The 19,839-nt window shown below is 40.0% G+C and overlaps 1 protein-coding gene across 1 annotated transcript in view; it reads right to left on the bottom strand.

Annotated features, from left to right (window-relative positions):
- unc13c (unc-13 homolog C (C. elegans)) overlaps nt 1-19,839 on the bottom strand; it is a 143,721-nt gene that overhangs the window by 29,969 nt on the left and 93,913 nt on the right. The window contains exons 19-22 of the mRNA XM_014997266.2: nt 12,199-12,325; nt 7,701-7,797; nt 2,474-2,617; nt 2,206-2,283 (exon numbers count right to left, since the gene is read on the bottom strand). Of these exons, the coding sequence (XP_014852752.2) occupies nt 2,206-2,283; nt 2,474-2,617; nt 7,701-7,797; nt 12,199-12,325 (446 nt within the window). The remainder of the gene's footprint in view (nt 1-2,205; nt 2,284-2,473; nt 2,618-7,700; nt 7,798-12,198; nt 12,326-19,839) is intronic.

Here is a 19,839-nt window from a genome sequence, read left to right as displayed (position 1 = left end):
ATTACTCTCTGTTAGATTTATGAGCGTATACCTGTGTGGAAGTGATTAGATATTCTAAACCTAAGTAAGACTTTGGAGCAGGACTTTGGCATAATTCAAGTGATCTAAAAGCAAACCTGACATCTGTATTTTCTTTTTGGATAGAGAAATGGTTCCAGTGCTAGATAATGTCAACGTTCACATACAGATATCAATATCTGTATTGGTCCTGATATTGGAAAAAAAAAAAATCTAGCTTGGCTGTCGGTGGCAATGTGCCCAATCCAAAAGGACAGATCTACTCTTACAATAAACTATTTTCTTGGAAGTTTCAGTTTCATTATTATTTATTTTGCACTAGCTTATTTGCTCCCAATGAATTAAAGTTGTGTTGTTTTTCCATGTTTGATCAAGCTTGTGAAACTATTGGTGTATTTAAGTGTATATTTATGTCTGGTTTTAAAAAGAAGCATTTCGAGTCATTTCAGCACAGTTTTTCTGTATCAGATCGGTATCGGCCGATACTAAACCTCAGATGTAGATATCGGTATTGGAACTGGAAAAAAGTGGATCGGTGCATCCCTGGTGCACAGAGTGATTATTTTACCTTCTGGGTTGTAAACAAGAACAAGCAGACAATGCACAAAAATACATTAGAGATCATGCAATGCTTCGCAAAAACATTCAGAACTTAAAGATTTGCAAAAACCACAAATTAGAATGTATTTTTCTTAGAAGTTTCTTATAAACCAACACAAATCAGGGGTATGTCTCTAACACTTTTCCGTGCTGAAAGACTGAAATGTCTGTCCATCTTTTGCAAAGCAAATCAAGGTCAGTCAAATTGGACAGAGAGTGTCTGTGGAGATATATTTTAAAGTCTTGTAATTATTTCTGAACGTATTTAAATTTGACAAGGTAGTTTCACAACACAATATGCATTTATTTCAATCCCTTCTCTTGGGTCTGCACTGTATGACAGAATTGTTCCATTTGAGTTGAAAAGCTCTCCTTGAATTACTACTGACCTCTAATTTTTTTTTTTTTTTGGTTCATTAGAAGTCGTGCCCTCTTTATTTTTTAGTTTGATGAGAGATTTTAAAGAGATTTCCAAATATCGGAATATTTGTAATCAAACCCTGATTTAAGTTTCTCCACAACTTTTTCTATTAAACCTCAAAGTCTGCCACAAAACAACAGCATTTTTATTGAGCTTAAATTACACAAAGATGGACTCAGTTTACTCATTATATGAGGCCTGGAGGACAGAAAGTTGCACTGGATTTAAAACATAGCTAAACATCGCTATACTTTTAGCAATGTATAGCTAAAAACATAGTTGAACATCGCTATGTTTAGCTAAACATGGCTATGTTGTCAGCTATGTTTAGCTAAAAACATAGCTAAAAATAGCTCAACATTGCTGTGTTTAGCTATTTTGTATTAAAAGTAGCTAAAAAAAACATTACAATTTTCAAAAAGGTCATTAGGCCTTCAGAAACATGTATTTTTTCCTTCTGCTTCACAGTTACATGCTCCTCTGGCACTTAAAATCCTTCTGAAACACACGTTTATGATTATTAAGTGACAAAACGCGTGAGTGAATACCTTTCCCTGGCCCTGTGGTGGGGCTAATTGGATACAAACACATCTCAGTTCCTTTATTTTTCCCGTCATCTGTCACTGTAGTCCTGTCAAGGGAAGACACGCCTTACTTTCTTCTCTGGGACAGTCGTAATGAGACCATCAGCACTGTAACGAAACATCTGCTCCCTCACTGCCTGTTATCTCTCCTTTCAGCTTCAAAATCCAATGTGAATAATTAGGCCACTCACAAAGCTGTGTGTTTAGCCATCCGTCACTTTAAACAATAGGCCGAGAAAATACCAATGACTTGTCCTCGTCAGCCACGGGCGAGAAATGAGTTGTTTCATTCGCGTTAATAGAGACGATGTTAACGGCTTTAGAGGAGATACTGCAAAGCTCTGCACAAAGAGTCATACTTAAAAACACTTTTATAGTCTCCATGCCAACCAATACTGGACACTGAATATGGAAAACTATTTTTTCTTGTGTGTGTGTGTGTGCGTGTGTGTGTGTGTGTGTGTGTGTGTGTGTGTGTGTGTGTGTGTGTGTGTGTTACCAGATTTGCACTCGACATCCCCCAAAAATAACTTCGGTGCAACTTTGCTGCTTGTATTCGGCAGGGAATGAGAATGCACTCACCACGTTCTCCTTGTTTAAATGCAATGGAAACTCCTTGGAAATGATTGCAGCATATTGCAAGAGAACCTTGTTGATAGTCTGCAGGAGTAGAAAGGATATTATAATTACTGTTTGTTTGCTCGGCTGTTACTAGGTCAGCAAACGCAGTCTATTACGCCGCTCATATTAAACACAAGACGTACGCGAAACAAATCCGCCCGGATTAATGACAAACACCTCAACTGGAAGGTTTCAGCGGTGGAACGGGAAGCGTGCGAGGAAAACTGACCTTCGCAAAACGGCACATGAAATGCGCCAGAGCCTGCGGGTTCGGGCATTCCAGCTTCTTGATAATCTCAAAGCTCTGGTTTAGTTGAGTGAACACGTCCACCACGGAGCAGGAAAAGAGGGCGTGCTCCGAGGTCTGCTGGAACTGAAGCAGAGGGAGGGAGACGGGGCCAGAGTTCAGACAGAGAGAGAACACAAGGCAAACGACTCAGGAGAGATTGAGTAAAAGCTGGTGTGAGCTAATAATGTGACTGAAATTCTGAGTGTATGTGAATTGAAATACTAAAGTAGACAACATGTGCGCTACATGAATAAGTCAGAAAATCAACGAAGACATTACACGTTGAGGTTTTTGGGGATGGCAGCTCTGGTCCTCGTGGGACCAGACCTCATCCTCATGAAAACGGGTGGATGTGTTTCAAAAGAAAATCCACTGGTGATCGAAATCGGACGACTTTCCAATTCGCCCTCTTTGATTAGTCATCGGAACACCGGAAATCGTACAGTTTTCCTAACTTTAAACTCACAACGTGTGTAAGCTCTACCAGAGAACAGCAAACATTAGAATGGAAACTGACTGAAATAAGACTTTTCAGTATCGCCGAGGTGCTTAAAAAGGAATTAGAGGCGCAGAGAGATGTATTTTTGTTATGGAGGCGTATTTAGAGCACATCAGTAGCTCAAAGTCTTTATAGTTAGACACCAGTGGATGAGAGGAAGCTTAAGCTATCCCAGTGAAGTTGCCCTGTTTTACACGTCCAATTTCATCCGCCAAGGGACTTGTTGTATCTGGAAATGCTTGAAGTCTTGGAGGTCTTACGGTTCATGGAAGGGTCTATGAATGCATCGCTGCTGTGCTACTCACTCAAAAAACAAACAAACACTGAAAACAGTTTACAAAGCCAACTTTGTAATTGTTTTTCTTTGTTCTGAAATATCAGTGAAATATTGTTGAAGTGCAGCTGTGTAACGTTGACTATGAGGGGCCGTTTAGGACAAAATTTACGTTTTGTCTCTCACACACTACCAAAAAGTCTCGCATACTCCAAAAAAGTAGCCTCGCATACTCAAAAAAATTACGTTTCGTCTCTCACACACTACCAGAAACTCTCGCACACTCCAAAAATTACGTTTTGTCTCTCACACACTACCAGAAACTCTCGCACACTCCAAAAAAGTAGCCTCGCATACTCAAAAAAATTACGTTTTGTCTCTCACACACTACCAAAAACTCTCGCACACTCCAAAAAAGTAGCCTCGCATACTCAAAAAAATTACGTTTTGTCTCTCACACACTACCAGAAACTCTCGCACACTCCAAAAAAATAGCCACGCACACTAAAAAAATACTAAAATGTCACACACACACAAACGTTAACTTTCTCGCACACATACACTACTAACAGCTCGCACATTCACAAACGTTAACTGTCTCGCACACATACACTGCTACCAGCTCGCACATTCACAAACGTTAACTGTTTCGCTCACATACACTACTAACAGCTCGCACATTCACAAACGTTAACTGTTTCGCTCACATACACTACTAACAGCTCGCACATTCACAAACGTTAACTTTCTCGCACACATACACTAACAGCTCGCACATTCACAAACGTTAACTTTCTCGCACATACACTAACAGCTCGCACATTCACAAACGTTAACTGTCTCGCACACATACACTAACAGCTCGCACATTCACAAACGTTAACTTTCTCGCACACATACACTACTAACAGCTCGCACATTCACAAACGTTAACTGTCTCGCACACATACACTAACAGCTCGCACATTCACAAACGTTAACTGTCTCGCTCACATACACTAACAGCTCGCACATTCACAAACGTTAACTGTCTCGCACACATACACTAACAGCTCGCACACACACACACACACACACACACACAGACGTTTATCTCTCACATACACAAGACTAAAGTTGAACACACACACACAGTACTAAGACTCGTTTTTTGAATGTGTGAGAGCGAGACTTTTTTTGAATGTGTGAGAGTTGTCACGGAAGAGGCGGGGCATAATTTTTGGATCAAACTGCGCATGCGTAGATCCTAAACTATAATTTTCCATTTTTGACTCACTGTATGTTGTATTACTTAGTATATTTGTGTTTTTAAATATATATAAATATATTGAAACTATCTTTCAATAGCTACCTTATATTAAACTATGTTAAGGACAAATGTCAAACATAGTGCAAATATTTTGAAAACAAAGTAAAAGATCTTGCAGGTATATTAATCTCCTTCCTCCTTCATCAGAAATGAAAAATTATAAATGCACACTATGTGTTGGGAACCTGTGTTTGTTGACTGACTTTTATTTGTCAGGCTTACGAGACAAAAGCTGAAAAAAGATCGATTTTCTTCGCTTTCAAAATAACACAAAACAGCGAAAAAAGACCTCCACACCGGACCTCGTTTATTTATGTATGTATTTTTATTTTGATAGCTGCCGATTAAACTGAAAGTTACACATTGATATGATCATATGAGTAGTTTTTACCGAGAAATCGATCAGAAGCGCCGTGAAAATGGTCAGATTCACCGGATCCACGTCTCTGGCTGCAATGCGCGCTCCCGTCACAGGGGGAACAGATTTTCACGGGGGAACAGAATTTCTCACAAGACCTCTTAATAATTCCTGTAATGCTGGCACCCAGTGGACAGATTGTACTACAGCAATTTTGCTATTTTTAATCAATCAATCAAATTCATTTATTTCTATAGCACATTTAATCTACAAGAAAATTAAACGTTCTATATATATTTAAAATATATATAGCACAAATATACTAAGTAATAGAACATACAGTGAGTCAACAATCGAAACTTAAGGTTTAGGATCTACGCATGCGCAGTTTGATCCAAAATTATGCCCCGCCTCTTCCGTGACAACTCTCACACATTCAAAAAAAGTCTCGCTCTCACACATTCAAAAAGAGTTTCGCTCTCACACATTCAAAAAAAGTCTCGCTCTCACACATTCAAAAAACGAGTCTTAGTACTGTGTGTTCAACTTTAGTCTTGTGTATGTGAGAGATAAACGTCTGTGTGTGTGTGTGTGTGTGTGTGTGTGCGAGCTGGTAGCAGTGTATGTGAGCGAGACAGTTAACGTTTGTGAATGTGCGAGCTGTTAGTGTATGTGAGCGAGACAGTTAACGTTTGTGAATGTGCGAGCTGTTAGTAGTGTATGTGTGCGAGAAAGTTAACGTTTGTGTGTGTGACATTTTAGTATTTTTTTAGTGTGCGTGGCTATTTTTTTGGAGTGTGCGAGAGTTTCTGGTAGTGTGTGAGAGACAAAACGTAATTTTTGGAGTGTGCGAGAGTTTTTGGTAGTGTGTGAGAGACAAAACGTAATTTTTTTGAGTATGCGAGGCTACTTTTTTGGAGTGTGCGAGAGTTTCTGGTAGTGTGTGAGAGACGAAACGTAATTTTTGGAGTGTGCGAGAGTTTCTGGTAGTGTGTGAGAGACGAAACGTAATTTTTTTGAGTATGCGAGGCAACTTTTTTGGAGTATGCGAGAGTTTTTGGTAGTGTGTGAGAGACGAAACGTAATTTTTTTGAGTATGCGAGGCTACTTTTTTGGAGTGTGCGAGAGTTTCTGGTAGTGTGTGAGAGACAAAACGTAATTTTTGGAGTGTGCGAGAGTTTCTGGTAGTGTGTGAGAGACGAAACGTAATTTTTTTGAGTATGCGAGGCTACTTTTTTTGAGTATGCGAGAGTTTCTGGTAGTGTGTGAGAGACGAAACGTAATTTTTTTGAGTATGCGAGGCTACTTTTTTGGAGTATGCGAGACTTTTTGGTAGTGTGTGAGAGACAAAACGTAATTTTTTTGAGTATGCGAGGCAACTTTTTTGGAGTATGCGAGACTTTTTGGTAGTGTGTGAGAGACAAAACGTAAATTTTGTCCTAAACGGCCCCTTATAGTTGACTGCTCCCTCTCTCTCTTTTACAGACACAATGTCACCTCCGGTCCCAGTTTTTTAAACTAATGATCAGTTAGAGAAAATTTTTGTCGAGCTCCTTTAGTTACAATAACTGAATGAATAATTCAACATAATATCAGCACTTTGGAGTCTTTTTTCTCTCAAATATTTTCATGAACACCTCTGTTATTTGACTATGGAAGCAGTTCCATAGTCATGCAGTTCAGGTCAGAGAAGTGAAACAAACGGCCTATAAGCTATAATATTTATTGAAAGTGAGATGTGCTGTAATTCTCAGTTGGGTTTTATTTAAAAATCTTTATTCTACTGAATTTGTAGATTTTTTTTTTTTAAAGCAAAGGAAAATGGCTCTGTAACTTTTAGCTGTTAGTGAGGAATCCCTGTTTCATTTTTCTGTTTTTAGAAAATAATGTGAAGAGAGTTACATTTTTATATTCTTGTTCTAGTTCTAAAATTTATCATTATGTCACGACTTTATGAAATTGATACTTTAGTTCTGATCTAGTTTCGTAGATTTAAATGTTTTTGTTATATCTGCCACCAACTTCAACTAATTATATGAAAATTGAAAAAAAAAAAGTGTATTTAAATAGAGAATTACTCATAAATCATGCAACACCCTGACCCTTAAGGACTGAATTTGGCCCACCGCTTTTTCTGAAGCCTTTATAAAAGGTCACTTAAGGTTGACTTTATCAAACTGCGTTCATTATTCAGCATATAAAAACTCAATAGATTTTAGCCTTAGTGATGAATATAAAGCTGTGCATCGAGCATCTCTTGAAAAGAGCAGTTTGTAAAAGCTTTGTGGGTGTCTAAAAGCATCAGACAGAGGGACGATTCCAACTAATCTCAATAAACGGAATAAATAAGCATAGAAATGTGCAGGAATGTGGTCACGCATCGGCCTATCGCAGCAGCTCCATGCGACTCCTGCAGATTTCCTGTCACGTCCCTCAGAAGCCTCTTCTGCTCTGAAAAACATGCTTCCTTCCTTCCTTGGTATCAATTTTTAATTGATATATTTCTTTTATATTCCTGTCTTGTCACGTCTCAGGGCGAGAGGTGTTTCTTGACTGTGCAAAATTTCCTTTATCCTACCAAACCCCCCCCACCCGCAATTCTCCTCAAAATGTAAATTCGGTCTCGGGAGGCTGTCGTGGTTATTAAGGAAGCAGACGTTAAGTGGCCCGGACAGCTGGATAAAAATAAAACTTACTTCTTGAGAAATAATTCAGTGCCGTACTCACTCCGTCTTTCTTGTCTCTTTCAAGTGCTCCGTTGAGGAAATCCATGGCAACGACTTCGTTCTCATCGAGCCACTGAATGACGAAGGGCTCGAACCACCTGCAAGGCGAGAAGGACATGTAGCTGGATGCTGTTGTGATTTCTCAGGATGAGAGGAATGACGGCACCTCGTCACGTCAGCCTCACGACGTTGATCGTTTTCCCAATAAAAGTAGATTCATGTTTGGTTTTTATAGGAGGTTCACCGATCCTGCAGGGATTTGTACAGAGTTTGGTGGTAACTAGTTAGAATTACTTGGTTACATTTACTTAAGCAATTTTCTTGGGGAAAAGTGCTTGTCAGGGGTATTTTCACTATGCTGTACTTTTGAGTAATTTTATTATGAAGTGCCACTATTCTTATTTGAGTTAAAAAAAAAATTCTGGGTGCTCAATCCACAATGAATAACTTCACTGATGGAAGAAGACTTTTGTTTTAAACAAACAAAACTTTAACAAAGCTGCAGTTTTTGTTAAAGTTTTGATAAAATATTTGGAAACATGTTTCTTTTGCCCGATTTTCACAAGTGCTATAATCATATTATTGTTATTTTGATCTTTAAAATGCCTACATTTCCACATAACTTTATATTTTGGTCCATCTGATTATGTAATTTTTACATATGATTGATGTTTTGATCAGTTACTCAGTACTTTCTGCCTTTTTTACCACAGACTACTTTACTCTTTCTTGAGTAACTTCTCATATGGCTTCTCTTTTTTTTTTCTTTACTTTTAGTTTAAATATGTTGAAGTAGTGCTATTCTTACTTGACTACAATCTTTGGGTACTCTGCCCACCTCTGGATTTTCATGAGGTATCAGACTGTGGAGAGATCAGGCATCCGGGTTCAGACAGGAATAAAAGACGACAGCCATGTTAGCAGTGCTGTAATTGTGCAGTAACGTCTTTAACTTGAATTTGCTCCCTCAAGATAAATCTACTCCCAATCTGTGGACAGCTGCCACTTAAGGCAAAGCTAATGAACAAACAAAACAGGTGTGTTGACATAGAAAGGTGAGAGAGGAGGAGAAGCATGTGGTATGGAGTTGTGTGTGTATGCGTGCGCGTGTGTGTGTGTGTGTGTGTGTGTGTGTGTGTGTGTGTGTGTCTGGTCTGCAGGCTGAGCCTCTGGTAGAATCAACCCGGTGTTTGAGTGACGGCGTCGGAGACGAGGCGGGCGAATCATTAATCTGATGGAGTGGTCGGACGGGAGGGAGCATGGCGTTCCCTCGCTGCGCTACACGTGTTTACACCACGGCCATCCTTGCTCTGCCGCACAAGGTTACGCACGCGAAACGATAAACACATTTCTCAGCCGCAAAAGGCGTCCCGTCATCAGAAACCGGCGTTTGAGGCGTTGTTGCAACGAATCAGATCACACGAACACGACGAATGATTAAAGGATCGATCTGAACTCGGAGTCTGATTTGAATTTCTATCTCATTTGCGCTGCTGAATAATTCTGGCGATCAGCTGAAATAAATTTAGAACAGTTTTGAAATCTTCTCGAGCCGCATAAAAGTACCACACTGAGCTTCATTACAGTTCTTTTGATAGCTTGTGGTAAGATTCAAAATTATGTTCAATTTGCTCTTGTTCTGTTTTTATTGGACTTTTCAATGCTTATCCTTTAGGCCGTGTTTAAAACGCTTCGCTTTAGTTCAACATCAAATCATCATTATTATCGGAATAATCCTGTTGAGCAGCAGAAAGGTAACTGCTTTTATAATAAACTCTTTAGATTTTTTCTGTACCATTTTATGCATGTTTTCTCCCAAAGACAGACCTCTGCTTCTGTCTTTGATGGTTGCTATAGGAACAAGAGGCTAATACAGAATCATAACGATGGCACTCTTAGTGAGCTGGCGCTTTGCTTCCAGTGAGTCGCCCGACTCTGCAACTCAAACAAGATTTTATTCCACAAACCGTTTAATAAAACAACATGGCAGTTATTCATGTGGCCATATTTACATAACGTGTCGAGAAAGTGTCGCGGGCATTGCCATTTTACACTCCAAATAGGCCTGTCACAATAACAAATTTTGCTGAGCGATTGTCTAAAAAATGATTGCGATAAACGATAATATTGTTTCAAGACCAGTTGACACTGATTAAATGAAAATGACTAATAATGCATGTGATTTCCTGCCATAGATACATTTTATTTTCAAAAGAACACATAACACTGGAACTGATAAACTAAATAAACAAAACCAAAAACAAAAATAAAATGGATTCTCTGTCTCCATTAACGACAAACATTCTTGAATAAAAACTAAACATAAAGCCAAAGTGGAAATAAATACTGCATTCAACCAAAAGAGTGCATATTATGAAGTATGTATTACCCTTCAGTAATCACTAGATTTAAATAGAGGAGACGGGCACATCCTGACCCAATAGTTCACACTACACGATTTTTTGCCCCTATTTTCTTAGATCGTTGGGCGTTCCAAGATTGTTGCTGGTGATTTCGTAACCAATCATCCTGCAGTGTGTGGTGCGTTATGGTAGATCGTCGTGGCCGCTCTGATATAAATCGGGGGTTTTCCCCGACTGGGAGCTTAACGCAGCATGTTGAATGTGACAGGTATCCAATCAGAAAGCGCGGATTCTCCTCTGTGCTTTCTGAGGGGAAATTACGGAGGGGAATCCGAAACAGCTGACACGGCGCAACCCAAAATCCAGCGGACATTGGAGATGATATGTGAAAACAACAATAATATTTATTCAACATTTCGAGAAAGAATATAGAAATGACAAGGGGAGGAGTTGGAGCCAAATTGCTACCGCAGCTGATAAATCCAGTAAGTTTTCAGCTGTTCTTCGTTACGTGACATAAATAGGTTATAATGATTTTCATTCAGTCAGGACTTTACGCTGACTCTAGCCACATGCATCACAGGTAGATTCTAGTAAAGCATTGATTAATGCCTGGTTTTAAAATTAGTTATCTGGACTTGTAGCCATTATTTTGTGCTCAGGTGGCTGGACACCACATGGCATGACGAACCCGATCGAACCGTTGTACCTAGGATTTCTGTCGCTAATGTGTCTCTCAGGTTTTGAAAATGGGCCGACAGTCAGCCGACAACTGGTGTAGTGTGAGCTGGACATTACACTAAGGAAATGAGGAAGGGAGGGTCAGTGGAGAACACCGGAGTTGAGCCTTTTTTTATTCAGTGTCATCAACAGAAAGAAAAAAACGGCAGGAAGAGACGATAATTAAAATGAGGTCGATAGGTTTAATTTATCGTGCGATTAATTTATTTATCGTTTATCGTGACAGGCCTAGCTCCAAAGTCAAGCGGGATCTTTGGCAGCTGTCCTCACTTTCATTTCATTTCGGATCATTTTTAGTTTGATCAGCATAAAGCCTCGTGAAGGGGATCGGAAAACCACCAGTCACTCCATTTACACATTCATCCATCTTCCACCTGCTTTAATTAAGCCTTTCCTCTCTGTAGTTAATAAATGTTTGTCATCGTGCAACATGTGCTGAGGGGAAGGACAGACATGCAGGTGTCTTGATGGGAATTTCTTGCATCCTTACTCTACACCGCAGGAGTTAACGAGCTTCAGTAAACGTCTCACGGCTATCGAATGCAGCGCTGATTGTTGTTGTAATCGATCGATGAGAGCTGCTGCCACCTCATTCGGTTCGGTTTCAGAAAATCCTTAGAAATAACAGTCGTACCGATCACAGTCTCATTCAAGTTGATGAATGACGGCAAAATCTCACACTGGCTGATTGAGTCTTAATTGTAACTTAGACAAGTGGTTTAAATGAGACTCTTTGCATGTGACTGTCCTCAAATTGTCATAAACCAACTTTATAAAATGATTACGATAATCTCTGTTTATGTGCTCAACATGATCTAATAAATTTTATTTTCCTAATAATTTGTTGTTTTTTTTAAAGATTTATCCGGATGTTCACATCCTGTCCTGTTCTGCAGCCCCAGAACCAGAACCAAACGTGGAGGAGCAGCATTCAGCTTCTATGCCCCACAAATCTGGAACGAACTTCTCCAGAACAACTGCAAATCAGCTGAAATTAAATCAAGGCTAAAATCCCAGTTGCTTTTGACTCCTAATAACTGGAAAATTGATCAATATATTTGATGTGTGTTGATGACTTTGATTATGTTTGTTACTGGTTTCACAATCAGTGACTTTATGATGCTTTGATGTTTCTATGATGTAAAGCACTTTGAACTGGCTTGATGCTGAAACGTGCTATATAAATAAACTGTAATTTTGATTTCTTGACTTTTTTAATCCAATCCAAAATTTGACCATTTCTAGAACTTTGACTAGATTTTGTTCCAGTTCATGAAAAATTAGACCCTTTATTTCAGCTTTTTTAACGAAACTGAGATCTAAATTTAGAAACTAGGCCAGCATTTAATCTCTACAGAAGGTAAAGGGTATCTTCTTATGCAAATGACCACTTACAGAGAATACTCAGGTGGGACATCCTTGAAGGCCGGCAGATCGCGGACGTACTCGTTGTGGAACCATTTGACTTTGAAGTGAAGGTTCATGTACTCTGTGCTTTTGCATAGGCGATGCTTGTCATGCTCTGCAATGCAAACACACAAAGAGGAGAGGAGAACATTTCACTATGGGCAGCAATAGACGAAGCTGGGACAAATTACAAAACACAACATTTTAGCCGTACGGACGTCGCATGTACTGTTCCTTCCACAGCGTCTTAAAAGATTCACAAGAACAGACAGAAACGCACACGAACATCAGGCACGGAGCAGCGGCGGATGCTTTCATGCCAACATCCTCTCTGGCCCAGTTTTTTTTTTTTTTTTCTTTAAATAAAGCCTTGAGCTATTAAAGCATGAGAAAATAAACACCGAGCTTGTAAATGTGCCCAACTTTGTCCTAACAAAGGAAGGTCTTTTTAATCATCGCCAACAAACCGACGCTAAAGCGGAGCGCTATTCAAATCAGCTGACATGTCTGCTGAGTCACTGTAGGAATTTCAAAGAGAGTTAAACATTTCTGAGGAATTCCCCCTGGAGAGAAAACGCATGGCGACGGTGCAGCTGAGGACAGAGGAAATCCAGGAGAAGAGAGAGAGAGAGTGAGGGAGAGAGAGAGCGGAGGAGAAAGGGAGAGGGAGATCAGACAAAAGAGGAAGAACCGAGGGAGAAAGCGAGCCATGCAGGAAAGGCACTTAGAGAAGAAAAAAACACTGATATATGTTGTACAAAGGCGAGTTTTATGTTTTGCAGAATCACGCCACTCATATTGACAGCATGTTGGAGTAGTTCTGTTACTTACATTTTGGTTTCTATTTTCTTTAATTCCTGTTTCTGGCAGAAAAAGTTCTATTTATTTTGATTTTGAATGCTGTGCAGCTTGAATGATTTTTTTTCTTTACTTTTAATCATTTATTCCAAGTCAAATGACCAAAGCACATTTCAATGAATCTCAAGATTTTTTTTTTTTGGGGGGGGGGGGAATTACTCTGCGAACTCTCAAGAAGAAAAAAGTGCAGCTGTTTGAGTGAAGATGCAGCTAAAGTAACACTAACACTTTTTTTTTTTTTTTACTTTCAAATATAATTTTGGCAGCACACTGAAAAAATGTTTCTTTGAAGCAAAAAATACTCTACTTTATTACTTTTGCTTAACTACAATAATGATTTCACCATTATAGCTGGAGCAAAACCAATAAAATTAGCTGTAGCAATTTAGAATAAATTTTTAAAGCTGGTTCAAAGAAACGTTTTTTTTCAGTACTGGGCTCTTTTGGGTTTGCTTTGCATCTTTAAGACCTTGACGACTTGGAACCTCGAACTTTCCTTTCTCCTGCAAGTTATCCTCAACGAGAAAGTCCAACCGTGACTTCATGACGGTCGGGTTTCAGCACATTTGGGTTGGACTGCAAGACGATAATCCTGTGGCAGCCGGTTCACCTCTGACTGACTCAGAAACACAAAGCGAAGCTTTTGGATTGACCAGCGTTTTTGATTTTGATTGAGATGCTTTGAAAACCTTCCAAGCGCTGAGACCGATTTCACACAATTCTGCCAAGAAGAAGAAGAAGAAGAGTTCCTCGACAGACGCTTGATGGCATCTGTTGCCGCCAAGAGTGGCACAACCGATTATTAAAATGAAGGGAGAATTACTTCTTAAATTTAAGAACCAGATTGACTTGAAGATCTTTTTTTGTTGTTGTTTTCCCCTTTTGCTACATTTTTAATTAAGTTCCAAAATTCTGTTTTAGATTTTACTCGGCTTGTCTTTGTCTGATGTTAAAATTCGATGAGTCGAAACACAGAAGTTGGACAAAAAAGGGCAAAACAGAATAAATCTGCAATTTGTTCAAAGAACTTCAGATGGAGGGTAACTCAGAGCGTAGATACCGGTGTAATTCAGAATGGAAAGAAGCAAAAATAAAAAAGAGAGAGAGAGAGAGAGAAAGAGTTACTATCCTCGGATCAGCGGGAGACAGATGTTTGACGAGGAGGCGGGGGGGCTTTGAGACAAAACCGCAGCAGTTTGACTGAAATATGGCATTTTAAAGAAACTAAATAAAAATTAAAGAGAAGGACTCACACCAGGAGGTACTTTGAATATGAATGACAGCTTAAGCCAAAAGGGAATTATCCATTTTATAAAGCGCGGGCACACAAAAGGCAGAGCCGTAATGTAAATGGTTTCGGCTCTTAAATAATACAAAATCCTGCTGGTTTGATATAGCACTGAATCCCATTGCTGTACGTTTTATTGTTAACAGGGACTTTGCAAGAGGTAAGACATTTTCTTCTGGTGCCGTTATCTGATGAAGCACCTCAGGTAAGCTGTATCGCCGCTTTTATGGAGAAGTTTCCATTTCTCCTCTTGGAAGACCTTGAAAAAGTAATCGCTCTGACTTTGTCAGATTTGGTCACGTTACAGCTGCAAAGACTTGGGGTGATTTTTTTTTTATACTGGGATTTTATATCAGACAGAAGTGGAAGGTAAAGGCCACAAAGAAAAAAGAAAAAAGGTGAATTCTGAAAAAGTGTAAATATTGAACCCCTTTGTCCCGATGCCCCACACTAAACCCAGTCCAAGCAAATACTTTCAACAGAAACGAAACAGAGAGGTCACGGAGGAAGTGGTGATGTTTAAAGCAGGGTTACGGTAGAAAATACAACAGTAGACTATGTGGTAGTTGTCAGAGGTCTCTGTACCTCGCTCTGCCTCCCGTTCAATCCTCTGCATTTTTATTTCCTGAAGGCTTCGTTTATCACCTGCCTTGATGGATGCAGCTATATCTTCATAATCCCCCTAATTGTGACCAAAATCAGGAAGAAATTATTGTATTTTATTTGTCCTTCACATGCTAAATATGAATTTCTTTTTTATATACATGAATAAAAACTTAACATTTTAGGAAAACCATATTCCAGTGCCCTTATTGCTCACCATGTTGGTTTTAGAAGGACTCAGCATACGTCATTGAAAGCTGATTACCTCACCATGAAGAAAGTTGCTTTATTATTGCTAGTTAGTGACATTTGTGCCATTTTCTCTCGGCTGTATTTAATGCTTACTGGTCATTAAGACGCTTCTCATTCACTAATGTCAGTTTGGTAGAATAAGTCACTTCATCACGCTGTGACAAACACTGACTGACAACATGCTAATGTTAAAACGTTAATGTTAAAACAGCAAGATAAATGTAAGTAACCATGGTAACCAGTGAGCGCTCAAAGCCCCGCACGGCTATTTCTGCAGTCGAGTTGCGCGCGCAATCCGCAGGGCTTACAAACAAATAATCCCTCTATGGAGACATCCATATGACAAAACATGGACCTAAAACATAACGGTACTTTAGTTCACTGCTATGTGGCACTAGAAGGTTTCCGGAACTGCAGCCACTAATAGAATATTAAGTCCAGTACACTCAGAGGAACAGAACCTGTTTGACAACACAAAGTAAGGAAAAAGAATCTCAACACCTCATGGTCTGTTTCAAAGAAAATAATAAGGAAAATTCACTGTAGCTACTTACCACTCAGAGTTAGGCCAACATTTTAAACTTGGCACCATTAATCAGGCCTGTGTTGGGAAAACAGACAACTGGGGAGTATGTTTCTGTTTTAAATTACTGCAGAGGAAGGATCTCTGTATTGCAGAACAGAATGGAGGAGAATGCCTGACCAAGGCTTTCTTATAGCTGCTGAAGGACATTGCCTCTTCATGTCTGCAAACGGCAGTAACAGGTGATGATTTCCATAAAGCACTGATGAGGTGAAGAACAAATGTCGTAATCTCTGTGTTTACCTGAGGCGGGTCGACATTCCTCCAGCCTCTATCTGCAGGGCAACTCCCCTCCCCACCCCCTCGCTCTATGAGCATCATCTTATTTCACCGTGTTGCACAGGGTCTTCTTTCACATTTATGCACAGACAGCACTTTATTCAGAATGCAGACGCCAATATTTTTTTGGTAGAGTGTCTGCTGCAGTTTGGCCTGGATCAAAATGCTAAATACAAAAAGGTCAAATTAAAGGCCTTGGAAAACATTTATTAATTCCAACAGCGTAAAGTGTAATTTAGCGCGCCGCCATTACGACACCGCCTCTTTGATTAGCAGAAATAAAGGCAGCATTTTCACAAACACGAATAGAGTTCATAAACCCCGGCCATGCATCCACACCGACATCAAAGCCTCGTTTGAATCCGGAGCCTGGCACCTCGGCTGGCGCCCCTTAATCCCGATAAGTGCTTCGGTGCTTACAGTGATGAATAGCAGCCTGTCACCCGGAGCGCAAAAGGAAATATTTACACATGCATATTTATTAATGTACCTGTATCTCAATTCAGTCAAAAGGTGCAATGCAACACTTTTACCCACCAAAAATGAAGAAGACTATGAACCAACTATCGTATCATTGCTGAGGTAACGGGCACAGAAGTAAAATACTGAAATCTCCCCTCAGTGGATGTTCTGGCCAAGGCCATGAAAGGATGTATACTTCCTACAGCCAGGTTTGAGCTCCTCCTCATGGAATATCCTGGAATATCTCCAAACGGATCTAGTCAAGGTGTAACCAGATCAGATACCAGAACCGCCTCAGGTTCCTTCTTCCAGCGGTTCTGTTTAGCAATCTTGGTTTTTTTCAGGGTCTTTTTAAAAGCACTGTACATATTTGTGTAGTCGTATACTTTCCTGATGACACTTTGCTCGTTAGCTGTAACATATTTTGAGTATTTGCACCAAACTGACTTCCAGATCAGGTTTATCGCATCAGTAAATTGGTTGACGTGTCTAACACCATGAACATCCTTACTTGACGCAAAGACTTACCCCCAAAACCGGAGGGATCAATACGCTTTTAATTTGGTTAAGAAATTTAGCCTCAGATTCGGTGAACCTGACTCTTCTCTCAAGCAATACGTGGTTAAACAGAGCAACCTCTGGTTGGGGCCGTAACAAGCCTTCGCTAGTCCCATAACATGAGTAACATTTGGGTGCCTGGAGAAGCACTTCTACTGAAGCCATTAGAAAAAAAACACAATACAAGTCAAGCAAATTTGAACAAAACCTAGAAGATTAGACACAATCTGGACATTGTAGAAAGGTAAAACTTCAGTGATGTCATTCACTGTGAATTTGCCGTCTCAAAAATAAACCCTCGTAAATGTCACTGCTCCCATCAGCACCTAACCTTCTTAGCTGAAGCAGTCTTGTGGGCTGAAATTGCCCAGGTCTCACCTGGATTCACAGGTTCAGCGTGTGTCACTGAGGGAGCAGGTGGCCTAAACCTTGTGAATATGAGTCCAGATTGTTTCGGTGGGAAGGACGGGCGCTCATCCGGCTGCAGAGAATGTGTAATACAGCGCCTGCACCGAAGGATCTACTGTGGCTGTGTCACTTTAATAACTAAGCCAGCACACAGGCATTGCTAGCTTTGCATGTACAGCTTAGGTACACACACACACACACGCACACACACACACACACGCACACACACACACACAAAGCGACCTTTCTGCAGTGGGCTCTGACTTCACACACCCTCATTCCATCACCTAAAGTAAAGGAAGCACATGGAGGTCAGGTCAGAGAGAGAAAATTAGAGATCAGCACGTGTTTTGTTCGGTGCTGCCTGCTTTTCTAATTCCAACCACTGAAGAAATGACTGCTGGTTCTGACAGAGAAGTGTCAGAATAAAAAAATGTCCTCCACTTTGATGAACACAGGTAGTGGCTGGTGGCTGTGGATTATTTTTTAGCAGGCTAATTAGCCGTGGCACAAAGAAAGGAATGGTCAAGGAATGGTTTCTGGAGCACAACAATCTGAGGTGTTGACTTGTCTTCCAGATTCCTGATCTGTGGAATGTGCTGGAGAAACAAATCCCATTAAATGGAGGCTCCACTTTGCAAAGGTACAGAACATAAACAATCTGCTGTTAAACAAGACACAACAGGACTCCTTCACAGTCCAGTGGAGTCGATGCTGGACCTCCACTGGACCAGTGGAGCAGCATTGTTTCCTTGTGACAGAGATGAAAGTGACAGTATTGTGTAAAAATCTAAATTTTTGAGCTTGTGTAGGACTGTGTAGGACCGAGCGCCGCCTCTGAGGACAAAGCTCCTCTTCTGAGCTGCCGTTTCCTCACCAAGCAGCTCCCATCCCACCCATCTACTCCACTCAGCTCCTTCAGACTAGCCAGCAGCAATTAGCAAACACCTGTTGGGTCAGCTGAGTGATTGTGCAGAAAAACATTATTAGAGGGTTTTTAGAAGAGCCACGTTGTGGCCACTTCCTGAAGGTGGAGTTTCAGAAAGAGCGGGAGTTTTTAAAGGAGATAATTGCTCAATTTCGAGGTGTTAAATTACAAAGTTGAATTGTTTCAGTCATATTTAATACTATGCAGCATTTGATGGTGCCATAAAACACATAATGCTGCCCCCTAAAAGTCAAATTTGTTCCAAGACTTGCTTGGAAAGGATTCATGAAGCGCCGACATGTTCAACTTCTGGAGATCATGCATTTTTAATGTAAAGCTAATTAAAATTCTTATTAAAAGTGTTTCTGTCTTTTGTCTCCCAGTCAAATCGCCTCCCTGGCGTTGAGGACAGGGTGGAATTAAAGCTGGACGAGGGCTCTCCACGTTCAAAGATGATCGACAGTAAGGAATCATTAGCCTTCGCAAACAAGTGCATCATCGCAGATAAATGCCATGGATAAAGAATGAACCCTCTCATACAGTGGCTTCAAATGGCCTGTAGTAATGGCAATCTGTCAATTGAAGCCTTTGTATTTCGAAATGCTTTAGCATAGGAGCAAAAAAAGATGATTTTATTTCGCCAGAAAATGGAGACAGAGATTGGCTCTCGGCATATTCTGAAAGCAAGTCCTAAGATTTGATTTCCTATTCACTTGGCCAAATGTGACTGTTGAATAAAGGAGAGACCTGATGAAACGAGACCCCAGAGAGCAGTTTTTTTTTTTTTTTTAGAAATACTACAACAGAACACACTGGGACTGGCTGACTTTACCATGAAAGGAGATTTGCTCTTAAATCTTTTACATCTCAAATGACTATTTGAACTAATATAAACATTTCCACAGTTTCCAAATGACCTCGATGTAAATACAAATTCATTCAGCGTTTACTGATGAACTGTGGACTCCTGGACCACAGTTCACTCTGCAGGACAGGAGAAAGTGTTTGTCTTTGGAAAGCTGTAATGGTAGGAAGCAATTCCATTCATATTAATGAGAACTTCGGCGTTGATTTATGCAAATCCAGGTTCCAGAGATTGCCTGGTGGTTTTCGCATAAACCGTCACAAAAAAAAAAAAAGAAAATTAAATAAAAAAAATTTGCAAATCACCACGTTTGTGCATGTTTTAATGTGTGTGTGATTTAAAGCTGTCGGCACTGGTATTTGCCTTGAAATGTGTTTTATCATTCATGCTCACTGTGAGATATAAATGATGCAAAATCTCACAGAAAGACAAAGTGGCACAGAGTCTGCATGCAGATGGTGATAATTCAGAACTAAACTCAATTTTGGTTTTAGGTCTCTGCCTTTCACCGACCTTTCACTGAAAGGCAGAGATCTGCGCAACTT

This window comes from Poecilia mexicana, unplaced genomic scaffold (genome assembly GCF_051168715.1).
Source record: "Poecilia mexicana isolate PSO_F unplaced genomic scaffold, ASM5116871v1 scaffold_3, whole genome shotgun sequence".
NCBI lineage: Eukaryota > Metazoa > Chordata > Actinopteri > Cyprinodontiformes > Poeciliidae > Poecilia > Poecilia mexicana.
Note: the sequence above shows the minus strand (reverse complement) of the source record. Positions and strands in the feature narration are given on the sequence as shown.